This window comes from Lithobates pipiens, unplaced genomic scaffold (assembly GCF_037356315.1).
Source record: "Lithobates pipiens isolate NorthernLeopardFrog02 unplaced genomic scaffold, aLitPip1_a1.2 Scaffold_30, whole genome shotgun sequence".
In the NCBI taxonomy this organism is placed as follows: domain Eukaryota; kingdom Metazoa; phylum Chordata; class Amphibia; order Anura; family Ranidae; genus Lithobates; species Lithobates pipiens.
The window spans coordinates 30,458,577-30,473,132 of NW_027507791.1; the positions used below are offsets into that span (position 1 = coordinate 30,458,577).

A 14,556-nucleotide genomic window follows, 5' to 3' on the forward strand; every position below is an offset into this window, starting at 1 on the left:
AATGGAAAAACCAATGGCGAGCCAGGTCTTCTCATTGATCAGTGCTTGACCCAAACCCTACTGAACACCTTTGGGATGAATGGAAAAACCAATGGCGAGGCAGGTCTTCTCATTGATCAGTGCTTGACCCAAACCCTACTGAACACCCTTGGGATGAATGGGAACACCAATGGTGAGCCAGGTCTTCTCATTGATCAGTGCTTGACCCAAACCCTACTGAACACCCTTGGGATGAATGCAAACACCAATGGTGAGTCAGGTCTTCTCATTGATCAGTGCTTGACCCAAACCCTACTGAACACCCTTGGGATGAATGGAAACACCAATGGTGAGCCAGGTCTTTTTATCCAATATCAGTGCTTGACCTCAACTCTACTGAACACCTTTGGGATGAATTGGAACACTGCTGTTGAGCCAGGTCTTCTCATTGATCAGTGCTTGACCCAAACCCTACTGAACACCCTTGGGATGAATGGAAACACCAATGGTGAGCCAGGTCTTCTCATTCATCAGTGCTTGACCCAAACCCTACTGAACACCCTTAGGATGAATGGGAACACCAATGGTGAGCCAGGTCTTCTCATTGATCAGTGCTTGACCTCAACCCTATTGAACACCTTTGGGATGAATTCCCAACTCCATGTTAATGGCCATGGGGGCAAGATGGGGGCAACTCCCTAATGGCCATGGTTTTGGAATGGAAAGTCGAACAAAATCATATGATGGTAAAGTTTTGGTCATAATGTAATTGTCGGATGGCAACCACATTGTACCTTCAAAGAGTTTGAGAATAAAGATGAAATTCAGGGTTTTTCGAAAAGCACAGGTTAGCTGTATTCACTGTTAGGATTCACCGGTCTAGAATGTTTTCACTTTAAAGGTTCAGTTCGCACCTGGGTGTGAAGAGCTCAAAAGGGTTTCAACACTGAACACCAAGATTCCCTTTCAAGCTTGGGAATTCCTATTCCCAACACCAAGATTCAAGCTTGTTGCTCGAAGCTTGAAAAAAAAAAAGTACATGAACTTCTTAGAGGCAGAATCGTGTATTTGTGGTCCCTATAGAATAAGAAAAATAAAAAGCATTTTTTTGCATGACTTCATGCCTCTTCCTCTCCTAGTAACTCAATTTCTATTGGCTAAAACAAAAACTCAAGCCTAAAAATGGTGAAAACAATGCAAAAAATAAATAAAAAATAGCTCCAAAAAGACACTTATCCCCCTTCTCTTTTATTTTGCAGAGTACGCAACGTGGCGTGCAAAACCAAATCCCAAAAGTTTACTTAGGGTGTGTCATATGGTTCCCCTCTCGAAGAGAAAGGACCCTTCCCTGACACCCCAGGGGGTGAAAGAATCCTGGACAGGGGGCAAGGCACACTCAGGTTTTACCTAGACCTCCATTCCTCGTGATCAGCCCCCCGAAGCCAACCAACGGATACTGGATGAGGGGCTCTCTCTCGAAGAGAGAGACCCCCCCTACTGGGCAGGAGAGGAAGGAACCTAAGGGTTTTGAATGCTTTCAGGGGCAGAGGTTGGATTTTTGGGGGTCTTATAAACCCCAGACCCCTCCATAAAAAGTACCTGTCATGTGGGCTATTGCTATCACAAGGGATGTTTAAGTTAAAAAAAATTTTTTTCGAGCAACAGCGTAAAAATTTGAATTTATAAAAAAAAAAAAAGAAAAAAACCCAAATTGTCCAGTTGGGGTTTACTTTACTACTGTTATATTTACAGTTTTATGTTATGGGATTGCAATCTTTCCTCACATAGCCTTTAACCACCCACATATAATTCCCCATTCACAATTTTTTTCTATCAAATTGGATCCCAAGACATGTTGGACCCCGGGGGCACCCCTAGCATTGGCCGAGAAGCCGGGCCCTCCTCTCCCACCTCCATTTGGCTGGTGAACCCCCCAATATGTCTCCAGCTGTTCCGGCACGGCCAGGAGAGCGTGATCAAGGATTCCAAATGTGTTCTCTTCTAAATTCAGCTGCACACCCCTCCTCCTCCTCCTCTTCCTCCCTCCGCTCCAGAGATTGAGGCATCTCGGCCAGTATCGGCTCAGCCCCAGCTGCCTCTCAGTATCTCTGCCGCCTCGGGGAGACATCTGAAGGATGAACCGGAATACTGCACACAATTCTGAGACCCCCAGCGGCCAGAAGAGGGGGGGGGTCCTGATTAAAATATCGAGAGGTGGACCAGGGGGGGAGCCTGGGGGGGATGGAATTGGTTGGATTTTTTTTTTTTTTTTTTGCATAAATGTTTTTCTCATATGAGATCTGGTGTAATTGTAACCCCCCCCCCCCCCACCCCCCCCCACGGCAAATGGATGGGGGGAGGGGGAGCTGAAGTGGTTTAAAGCATTCTTGATGGGAAAAAAAATGGATTAAAATGATTTTTACCCAAGAGTCGTTTCTCTTTTGGAGAACATTTGATTGATGGAATTAAATATGAAAAGGTTAAGAAAAACAAAATCTCAATCTCAATCTCTCTCTCTATATATATATATAATAAAAAATATATATACACACACACTGTATACAATACATACACACACACACTGTATACAATACATACACATAGTGTAATATTAATATTTTTTAGCATTTCAGATCCTCAGCCTTTCACCATCATTACGATTTCATTTTGAAGCCGCACAATTTTCAGGTCATACTGGGTTAGTAACCAAAAATAACATTCACAATGGCGGAGCTAAAAAAAATTTAATGTTTGAATGGGAAGCTACAATTGGAGGGTCCCAGAACAATGACGCCCAGACACTTGGGGGTCCCAGAACAATGACGCCCAGACACTTGGGGGTCCCAGAACAATGACGCCCAGACGCTTGGGGGTCCCAGAACAATGACACCACGACGCTTGGGGGTCCCAGAACAATGACGCCCAGACGCTTGGGGGTCCCAGAACAATGACGCCCAGACGCTTGGGGGTCCCAGAACAATGACGCCCAGACGCTTGGGGGTCCCAGAACAATGACGCCCAGACGCTTGGGGGTCCCAGAACAATGACGCCCAGACGCTTGGGGGTCCCAGAACAATGACGCCCAGACGCTTGGGGGTCCCAGAACAATGACACCACGACGCTTGGGGGTCCCAGAACAATGACACCACGACGCTTGGGGGTCCCAGAACAATGACACCACGATGCTTGGGGGTCCCAGAACAATGACACCACGATGCTTGGGGGTCCCAGAACAATGACACCACGACGCTTGGGAGTCCCAGAACAATGACACGACGCTTGGGGGTCCCAGAACAATGACACCACAACGCTTTGGGGTCCCAGAACAATGACGCCCAGACACTTGGGGGTCCCAGAACAATGACACCATGACGCTTGGGGGTCTCAGAACAAGGACACTGATGCTTGGGGATCCAAAACAAACAATGACACCCTGACACATGGGGGTCTGGAACGACACATTGACACTTGGGGGGTCCCAGAACAATGACACCCTGACACTTGGGGATCCCAGAACAATGACTCCCCGATTTGTGGGGGTCCAGAACAATGACACCCGAGGTCCCGAGCAGATTAAGACATCATCTTGTGTTTTCGGCTCACACGGGAACGGGGGTTGTGAATCCCTATCTCCAGTCACACGTGGCTCTGGAAGCGTGTGGGGGAATCTGAATGGCTCGTACTTTCATGGCTGTTAAAGGCAGAAAGATATTTATTTATTCGACGCGAGCCGGCTCCTCTGTCATCTCATACAATCTCACGACCTCCCACGTACTGAATCTCATTCTCCTCTTCACGGTTTAATTTCCTGAACCCTATTGTATGCCGCTCCCCCACCGTTGACGCTCCGCAATGTGACAAGAGATAAGGAACCATTCTCCCAGAAGCCTCCTCTCTCTCCCCCCCAGTCCCCCACCATCCCCAGCCCTCTGTAGAGCCTCAGGTCTGTCTTCACGCTCAGGATCCAACGTGACCTGGAGCCCGAGAGAACCGTCATGCCAACACAACGAGGAGAAGTGACAATTACCAATTCAGATGAGGCCACGGTGGTCACACCAGATAGCAGGAAGGCGGTGGGGGTGGGGATGAGATTATAGTCCCTGGGTAGAGGAGGATTCTCACACATCGCAGACTGTTCTATACCATCAGAAGCAGGGGCATCTGGCCAACATACAATGACCAGAGTCAGGACAATGGGCCCCATAGCACCTTCCATGGCTGTGAGATGTTCATATTTGGTTATAGTTGCCTTTAATGGGAGGTTTATAGTTAAGGGATGAAAGTTCCAATACCAAAAGGGCACTGCAAGTGGAAAGTAAGCAGATAAGGGCAACAAAATCCACCCCCAGGTGGGACTCTGCCCCGTTTTGTTGGAAAGGATTCCTTTCAGAAACGAATGGAAGAACATAGTTGCTTGTGATTATTGGCTGACTTATGGCCACTCAAAATCAATAGTAGTCATGGAGGAACCTGGGGACGGGCTATCTGTACTGGATACATTGACCCCTGAGTTGTAGAGATTAAGGGAGATACCAATTACGTAATAGGGCCCCTGTAAAAAGAAACCCTCGGAAAGCTGTATAATATAAAGGCCAACTACACCTTTCAAACTATGTTACTCCTATATGTAGGGCGTCTCTACGAAGCATTAAAACCAGTTGTCAGAGACATTACATACCAAAGGGATGGCCACCAGGAAGGCTACCTTTTTTTGCGAATGAGTCAAGAGAGGAATTTCTCAGATATTCTCGACAGGAGGCGTTTGCAACCCGATTCAGGTCCCACTGTGGCAGAGGAGGCCTGGTAGGTGGAACAACCCACATGACCTCCTGAATGAAGGTATGAACAAGGGAAATGGAAAACAATGGGATGTTGAAAAAGTATAGCCAAAAGGTGGAAACCTGTCCTTTCAGGGGTCATTTGTTGGGTCAACCCCTCTTTGAAAAAAAAGGCCTAAAAATGAGAAACGGAGAACTTGTGGGAATGGAAACCCAGCGAATCGCAAAACGGGCTATCTGTACTGGATACATTGACCCCTGAGTCATAGAGATTAAAAGGGAGATACCAATTATGTAATAGGGCCCCTATAAAAAAAGAAACCATTGGAAAACTGTAGAATATAAAGGCCAAGTACACCTTTCCGACTAGGTTACTCCCATATGTAGGATGTCTCTACAAAGCATTAAAACTGGTGTTTAGAAGAAGCCACTAGTCCAGAGACCCTACATACCAAAGGGATGGCCACCAGGAAGGCTACCTTTTTTTTTGCGAATGAGTCAAGAGAGGAATTTCTCAGATATTCTCGACAGGAGGCGTTTGCAACCAGATTCAGGTCCCACTGTGGCAGAGGAGGCCTGGTAGGTGGAACAACCCACATGACCTCCTGAATGAAGGTATGAACAAGGGAAATGGAAAACAATGGGATGTTGAAAAAGTATAGCCAAAAGGTGGAAACCTGTCCTTTCAGGGGTCATTTGTTGGTCAACCCCTCTTTGAAAAAAAAGGCCTAAATATGAGAAAACTGAGAACTTGTGGGAATGGAAACCCAGCGAATCGCAAAAGGCCAAGTAAGCTTTCCAGGTACAATAGATGAAGCGCTAGGCAAAAAAACTGAACTGTGTGTTGCAGATAGGAGATTTGGCCACCATCAAGGAGCCACCCATTGGGCGTTTTTTTTTTGTTCACCTAGTGTCCTGCTCCTGCAGGTGGCGTCATCAAACCCATACATTAAGACTTGAAGATCTGGTTGCGTCCATTTAATTAAAGGAAGTCCACTTTTCCGGCCATGGTTTAGGTTACACCCATATTTCTCTACGAAGCACTAAAAACAGCTGCTTACAAGAAGCAGCTGATAGCCCAGAGACCCTACATGCCCAAGTGATGGCCACCAAGAAGGGTAGGCTTTTTTGTGAATCAAGAGGAACTCCTTGGATATTCTTGTAAAGGAGACTCTTGTAGGGGCAACAGAACCAGATTTAGGTCCCATGGCGGCAGTGGAGGCCTGGTAGATGGAACAACCCACATGACCCCCTGGATGAAGGTATGAACAAGGGAAATGGAAAACAATGAGATGTTGAAAAAGTATAGCCAAGGTGGAAACCTGTCCTTTCAGGGGTCATTTGTTGGTCAACCCCTCTTTGAAAAAAAAGGCCTAAATATGAGAAACTGAGAACTTGTGGGAATGGAAACCCAGCGAATCGCAAAAGGCCAAGTAAGCTTTCCAGGTACAATAGATGAAGCGCTAGGCAAAAAACGGAACTGTGTGTTGCAGATAGGAGATTTGGCCACCATCAAGGAGCCACCCATTGGGCGTTTTCATTTTTTGTTCACCTAGCGTCCTGCAGGTGGCGTCAAACAAATACATCAAGACTTGAAGATCTGGTTGTGTCCATTTAATTAAAGGAAGTCCACTTTTCCGGCCATGGTTTTGGTTACACCCATATTTCTCTACGAAGCACTAAAAACGGCTGCTTACAAGAAGCAGCTGATAGCCCAGAGACCCTACATGCCCAAGTGATGGCCACCAAGGAAGGGTAGCTTTTTTGTGAATCAAGAGGAACTCCTTGGATATTCTTGAAAGGAGACTCTTGCAGGGGCAACAGAACCAGATTTAGGTCCCACAGCGGCAGTGGAGGTCTGGTAGGTGGAACAACAAGCATGACCCCCTGGATGAAGGTATGAACAAGGGAAATGGAAAACAATGGGATGTTGAAAAAGTATAGCCAAAAGGTGGAAACCTGTCCTTTCGGGGGTCATTTGTTGGTCAACCCCTCTTTGAAAAAAAGGCCTAAATATGAGAAACGGAGAACTTGTGGGAATGGAAACCCAGCGAATCGCAAAAGGCCAAGTCTTCCAGGTACAATAGATGAAGCGCTAGGCAAAAAACGGAACTGTGTGTTGCAGATAGGAGATTTGGCCACCATCAAGGAGCCACCCATTGGGCGGTTTCATTTTTTGTTCACCTAGCGTCCTGCAGGTGGCGTCAAACAAATACATCAAGACTTGAAGATCTGGTTGTGTCCATTTAATTAAAGGAAGTCCACTTTTCCGGCCATGGTTTTGGTTACACCCATATTTCTCTACGAAGCACTAAAAACGGCTGCTTACAAGAAGCAGCTGATAGTCCAGAGACCCTACATGCCCAAGTGATGGCCACCAAGGAAGGGTAGCTTTTTTGTGAATCAAGAGGAACTCCTTGGATATTCTTGTAAAGGAGACTCTTGCAGGGGCAACAGAACCAGATTTAGGTCCCACGGCGGCAGTGGAGGCCTGGTAGGTGGAACAACCAGCATGACCCCCTGGATGAAGGTACAAACCAGGGAAAAAGGAAGCCAATGGATGTTGACAAGTCACGGGCAAGTCAGAAACCAGGCCCTTCAAGGTTTTCAGGGCCATTCGAGGGTCCACGTCTCTTTGAGGAAAGGACAGAATGCAAGCAACAGAAAACTTTCAAGCTTGAAAACCCACCAACTCCCAATAGGCCAATTAGGCCTTTGAGGTACGATAATAAATGAAGCCTCAAAAAAGCGGAGCTATGTATTGCGGATGAAACGGCCCCAAAGCATCACGTTTCCACCTCTGTGTGTGACTGTAGGGATGGTGTTCTCGGGGTCGTAGTCAGCATTTTTCTACTTCCATACATGGCGAGTCTCCCTCCTCAAGAAACTCACATGTACAGTCATGCCAATGAACATCTAAATGATTCAGAGAAGGATTGGAAGAAAGTTCTGTGGTCAGAAGAGACCAAAATTTAGCTCTTTGTCATTAACTCGACTCGCCGTGTTTGGGGGAAGAAACATGGTGACTATGACCCCGAGAACACCATCCCTACAGTCACACACGGAGGTGGAAACATGAACACCATCCCTACAGTCACACACGGAGGGGGGAACATGAACACCATCCCTACAGTCACACACGGAGGTGGGAACATGGACACCATCCCTACAGTCACACACGGAGGTGGGAACATGAACACCATCCCTACAGTCACACACAGAGGTGGGAACATGAACACCATCCCTACAGTCACACACGGAGGTGGGAACATGAACACCATCCCTACAGTCACACACGGAGGTGGGAACATGAACACCATCCCTACAGTCACACACGGAGGTGGGAACATGATGCTTTGGGGCTGTTTCTCTGATAAAGGTACAGGCCGACTTTGCCGCCTTGAGGGGCCAATGGACGGGGCCATGTATTGTAAGATCTTGGAGGAGAACCTTCTTCCCTCATCCAGAACACTGAAGATGGGTCATGGACGGGTCTTCCGCCATGACAATGACCCAAAACACACCGCCAAGGCAACAAAGGAGTGACTTGAAAATAAGCACATTAAAAAGGTCATGGATTGGCCTATCCAGTCTCCAGACCTTAATCCTATAGTAAATGTATGGAGGGAGCTGAAACTTCGAGTTGCCAAGAGACAACCAAGAAACCTTCAGGATTTAGAGAAGATCTGTAGAGAAGAGAGGAGAAAATCCCTCCTGAGATGTGTGGAAACCTCATCACCACCTACAAGAAACGTCTGACCTCTGTGATCACCAACAAGGGTTTTTCCACCAACTACTAAGGGGATCAAATACTTATTTTACTCACTGAACTCCATTTATAACATTTGTATTGTGTGATGTTTCTGGATTTTTGGTTGATCTTCTGTCTCCATCATATAAAATACACCTCTGATAACAATGATAGACCTTCATTTCTATGTAAGTGGGAAAAACCTCCACCATCTGCAGGGGAGACCATCGTTATTTTCCCCTTACTGTATCCCGCAGATTATCCCTTCACTGACCCCTCTAGAGATCTGCAGAACATCGCTCCCTCCCATCCCCCTCCTGACAGATCCATATTGATATATTCTGCAGCTTATCCCATCACTGACCCCTCTAGAGATCTGCAGAACATCGCCCCCTCCTGACAGATCCATATTGATATATTCTGCAGATTATCCCATCACTGACCCCTCTAGAGATCTGCAGAACATCACTCCCTCCCATCCCCACAGATCTATATTGATATATTCTGCAGATTATCACACCGCTGAACCCTCCAGAGACTGCAGAAGATCACTCCCTCCCATCCCCCTCCTGACAGATCCATATTGATATATTCTGCAGATTATCCCATCACTGACCTCTCTAGAGATCTGCAGAACATCGCTCCTCCCCTCCCCCCTCCTGACAGATCCATATTGATATATTCTGCAGCTTATCCCATCACTGACCCCTCTAGAGATCTGCAGAACATCGCTCCCTCCCATCCCCCTCCTGACAGATCCATATTGATATATTCTGCAGATTATCTCATCACTGACCCCTCTAGAGATCTGCAGAACGTTGCTCCCTTTCCTCCCCCTCCTGACAGATCCATATTGATATATTCTGCAGCTTATCCCATCACTGACCCCTCTAGAGATCTGCAGAACATCGCTCCCTCCCATCCCCCTCCTGACAGATCCATATTGATATATTCTGCAGATTATCTCATCACTGACCCCTCTAGAGATCTGCAGAACGTTGCTCCCTCCCCTCCCCCTCCTGACAGATCCATATTGATATATTCTGCAGCTTATCCCATCACTGACCCCTCTAGAGATCTGCAGAACATCGCTCCCTCCCCTCCCGACAGATCCATATTGATATATTCTGCAGATTATCCCATCACTGACCCCTCTAGAGATCTGCAGAACATCGCTCCCTCCCATCCCCCTCCTGACAGATCCATATTGATATATTCTGCAGATTATTCCGATTTGAAAGCTTTCGATGGTAAAGGGTTAATAATTCTACTGTTTTGGGGGGTTTCAAACATTACACTGCCCTCCCCCCTATCAGTCTGTTCTGCGGGGGGGGGGGGGGGGAGGGGGGGTGGGGTTGGGGGGTATTGTGTACATTGTGTGGCAGACAATAGAGAACAGGAAGCGGCAGGTGGCGGCGCTCAGAACGGTTCCGTCTTCTATAGAGAGACACAAAATGCACATTTTCTGCCTCTGAGCTATTCTGGGCTGCGCTGTGAAAAGCGACACGCTGCGCTCCGCTCGCTACACTTCCTCAACTCCATTTCGGTGCCTCGGAAAAAAAAAAACAACAATACCCCTCGCTCAGCTTCGCCGCGCATCAAAATTGTTCACGGCTTTTTAGGCGAACGTCTGAAACTCTATCCGGGCCGCCCAATCAGAAGCTGCCACGTCATCGCTGGGAGGGGGGGGTGTCATGTGACACCGTGGCCCACAAACACCCCCCCCCCCCCCCACACCTCCCCCATTACACTCAAATACACAAGTCGTTTCCAAAATGGAGATAAATTTATTACAAATCAAAGTGAAGGAGAGGAAGGCTCGCCCCCCCCCCCCACCCCCACCTCGGAGTCCGTTATAACCATGAGATTTGCCGCGTCCCCGCCTTATGCAAACAATCCTCCCGATTACCACCGCCGATCAGCTGGCTGCGGATTCTGGCGCGTTGCTGCCCTCTGGTGGCGGCTCTGTGGTAGAACGTTCCTTCGCCGCTTCTCTGGTCAACCATCTTCGGTAACGTCTGCTGCGAGGTCCATCGAACATCACCACGTCGATCGGCACCCGGACCGTGTCTATTCCGTTCACCTGCAACCGAGAGGAGGGCAGAAAGACGTCACAAAATATAAAATGCTGCATGCGGCCAGGTTTTCCTCTTCTCTGGCAATGGTGCCTTCTTCTGTCTGCTAGAAATGCTCCCTGTCAGCTGGAATTCTGCCTGCAGTGCTTTAACCCCCCCCCGCTGAATGACATTACATGAATGCAGCTATAGATCTCAGTATCTTTCTTTTCAGCTGCTGACTCTCTCTAGTATAAAAAGCTATCTTAGCGGCTGATTAGCTGCTGGACTTGCTTTTACAGGCAGTGGGAGGGGACACCCCGCCACACCCCGCCCATCGGTGCCTCTCCAGGCTCTCCTCTACCCTGAAAATCATGAGATTTAAAAAAAAAACAAAAAAACTGCTTTCTAGGGGGTAAAAATGGCGGTGTTTACGTCTTCCAGAACCAGAAGTGATGTCATAACATCACTTCCGGCCTCCAGGGATCATAGAGACGGTCAGGGACAATCCGGTATACGCTCAGCTCTGTGGTAAACCCACCATCAGATCAGATCCCAGGCTCTCCGATCGCACGGGAGAGCCTGAGATCCGACCCGATGGTGGGTTACCACAGAGCTGAGCGTGGACCAGATGGTCCCCGACCGTCTCTATGATCCCTGGAGGCCGGAAGTGACGTCATGACATCACTTCTGGTTCTGGAAGACGTAAACACCGCCATTTTTATCCCCTAGAAAGCAGTTTTTTTGTTTTTTTAAATCTCATGATTTTCAGGGTAGAGGAGAGATTTGGGGTCTCACAGATCCCAGATGTCTCCATAAAGAGGTTTTACAAGGATGGTTTACATTTCTTGTCATAGGAATAAAAGTGACACAAAAGTTTTTAAAGGGACAAAATTAAAATAGATAATATATTTTTTTTTTTTAAGCGCCCCTTCCTCCTTTTCCCCTCCACCCTTCCTCATCTCCCTTATTCTTCCCCTCTACCCTTCCCTCTCATCACCCTATTCTCCTCTACCCTTCCCTCTCATCTCCCTATTCTCCTCTACCCTTTCCTCTCATCTCCCTATTCTCCTCTACCCTTTCCTCTCATCTCCCTATTCTCCTCTACCCTTCCCTCTCATCTCCTATCTCCTCTACCCTTTCCTCTCATCTCCCTATTCTCCTCTACCCTTCCCTCTCATCTCCCTATTCTCCTCTACCCTTCCTCTTCACCTCCTTATTCTTCCCCTCTACCCTTCCTCCTCATCTCCCTATTCTTCCCCTCTACCCTTCCTCCTCATCTCCCTATTCTCCTCTACCCTTCCTCCTCATCTCCCTATTCTCCTCTACCCTTCCTCCTCATCTCCCTTATTCTTCCCTCTACCCTCCCTCTCACCTCCTTATTCTTCTCCTCTACCCTTCCCTCTCATCTCCCTATTCTCCTCTACCCTTCCCTCTCATCTCCCTATTCTCCTCTACCCTTCCCTCTCATCTCCCTATTCTCCTCTACCCTTCCCTCTCATCTCCCTATTCTCCTCTACCCTTCCTCCTCATCTCCCTATTCTCCTCTACCCTTCCTCCTCATCTCCCTATTCTCCTCTACCCTTCCTCCTCATCTCCCTATTCTCCTCTACCCTTCCTCCTCATCTCCCTATTCTCCTCTACCCTTCCTTCTCATCTCCTTATTCTTCCCCTCTACCCTTCCCTCTCATCTCCCTATTCTTCTCCTCTACCCTTCCTCCTCATCTCCCTATTCTTCCCTCTACCCTTCCTCCTCATCTCCCTATTCTTCCCCTCTACCCTTCCTCCTCATCTCTCTATTCTTCCCCTCTACCCTTCCCTCTCATCTCCCTATTCTCCTCTACCCTTCCTCTTCACCTCCTTATTCTTCCCCTCTACCCTTCCTCCTCATCTCCCTATTCTTCCCCTCTACCCTTCCTCCTCATCTCCCTATTCTCCTCTACCCTTCCTCCTCATCTCCCTATTCTCCTCTACCCTTCCTCCTCATCTCCCTTATTCTTCCCCTCTACCCTTCCCTCTCACCTCCTTATTCTTCTCCTCTACCCTTCCTCCTCATCTCCCTATTCTTCCCCTCTACCCTTCCTCCTCATCTCTCTATTCTTCCCCTCTACCCTTCCTCCTCATCTCCCTATTTTTCCCCTCTACCCTTCCTCCTCATCTCTCTATTCTTCCCCTCTACCCTTCCTCCTCATCTCCCTATTCCTCCCCTCTACCCTTCCCTCTCATCTCCCTATTCTCCTCTACCCTTCCTCTTCACCTCCTTATTCTTCCCCTCTACCCTTCCCTCTCATCTCCCTATTCTTCCCCTCTACCCTTCCCTCTCATCTCCCTATTCTTCCCCTCTACCCTTCCCCTCTTCTACCCTTCCCTCTCATCTCCCTATTCTTCCCCTCCTCTACCCTTCCCTCTCATCTCCCTATTCTCCTCTACCCTTCCTCCTCATCTCCCTATTGTTCCTCTCTACCCTTCCCTCTCATCTCCCTATTCTTCCCCTCTACCCTGCCTCCTCGTCTCCCTTATTCTTACCCCTCCTCCTTCTTCTGGTTCTGGAAGACGTAAACACCGCCATTTTTATCCCCTAGAAAGCAGTTTTTTTGTTTTTTTTAAATCTCATGATTTTCAGGGTAGAGGAGAGATTTGGGGTCTCACAGATCCCAGATGTCTCCATAAAGAGGTTTTACAAGGATGGTTTACATTTCTTGTCATAGGAATAAAAGTGACACAAAAGTTTTTAAAGGGACAAAATTAAAATAGATAATATATTTTTTTTTTTTTTAAGCCCCCTTCCTCTTTCCCCTCCACCTCCTCATCTCCCTTATTCTTCCCTCTACCCTTCCCCTCTCCCATCTCCCTATTCTCCTCTACCCTTTCCTCTCATCTCCCTATTCTCCTCTACCCTTCCTCTCATCTCTCTCTCCCTACCCTCCTCCCTCTCCTACCCTTTCCTCTCATCTCCCTATTCTCCTCTACCCTTCCCTCTCATCTCCCTATTCTCCTCTACCCTTCCCTCTCATCTCCCTATTCTCCTCTACCCTTCCCTCTCATCTCCCTATTCTCCTCTACCCTTCCCTCTCATCTCCCTATTCTCCTCTACCCTTCCCTCTCATTTCCCTATTTCTCCTCTACCCTTCCCTCTCATCTCCCTATTCTCCTCTACCCTTCCTCCTCATCTCCCTATTCTCCTCTACCCTTCCCTCCTCATCTCCCTATTCTCCTCTACCCTTCCTCCTCATCTCCCTATTCTCCTCTACCCTTCCTTCTCATCTCCCTTATTCTTCCCCTCTACCCTTCCCTCTCATCTCCCTATTCTCTCCTCTACCCTTCCTCCTCATCTCCCTATTCTTCCCCTCTACCCTTCCTCCTCATCTCCCTATTCTTCCCCTCTACCCTTCCTCCTCATCTCTCTATTCTTCCCCTCTACCCTTCCCTCTCATCTCCCTATTCTCCTCTACCCTTCCTCTTCACCTCCTTATTCTTCCCCTCTACCCTTCCTCCTCATCTCCCTATTCTTCCCCTCTACCCTTCCTCCTCATCTCCCTATTCTCCTCTACCCTTCCTCCTCATCTCCCTATTCTCCTCTACCCTTCCTCCTCATCTCCCTTATTCTTCCCCTCTACCCTTCCCTCTCACCTCCTTATTCTTCTCCTCTACCCTTCCTCCTCATCTCCCTATTCTCCTCTACCCTTCCCTCTCATCTCCCTATTCTCCTCTACCCTTCCCTCTCATCTCCCTATTCTCCTCTACCCTTCCCTCTCATCTCCCTATTCTCCTCTACCCTTCCTCCTCATCTCCCTATTCCTCCCCTCTACCCTTCCCTCTCATCTCCCTATTCTCCTCTACCCTTCCTCTTCACCTCCTTATTCTTCCCCTCTACCCTTCCCTCTCATCTCCCTATTCTTCCCCTCTACCCTTCCCTCTCATCTCCCTATTCTTCCCCTCTTACCCTTCCCCTCTCATCTCCCTATTCTTCCCCTCTACCCTTCCCCTCTTCTAC

At 48.1% G+C, this 14,556-nt stretch overlaps 1 protein-coding gene across 1 annotated transcript in view; it reads right to left on the reverse strand.

The window, feature by feature from the left end:
- Nucleotides 1-10,275: 10,275 nt before the first annotated feature.
- MRPL9 (mitochondrial ribosomal protein L9) overlaps nt 10,276-14,556 on the reverse strand; it is an 18,244-nt gene continuing 13,963 nt past the window's right edge. The window contains exon 7 of the mRNA XM_077463902.1: nt 10,276-10,591. Coding sequence (XP_077320028.1) covers nt 10,427-10,591 — 165 coding nt within the window. The 3' untranslated portion in view covers nt 10,276-10,426. The remainder of the gene's footprint in view (nt 10,592-14,556) is intronic.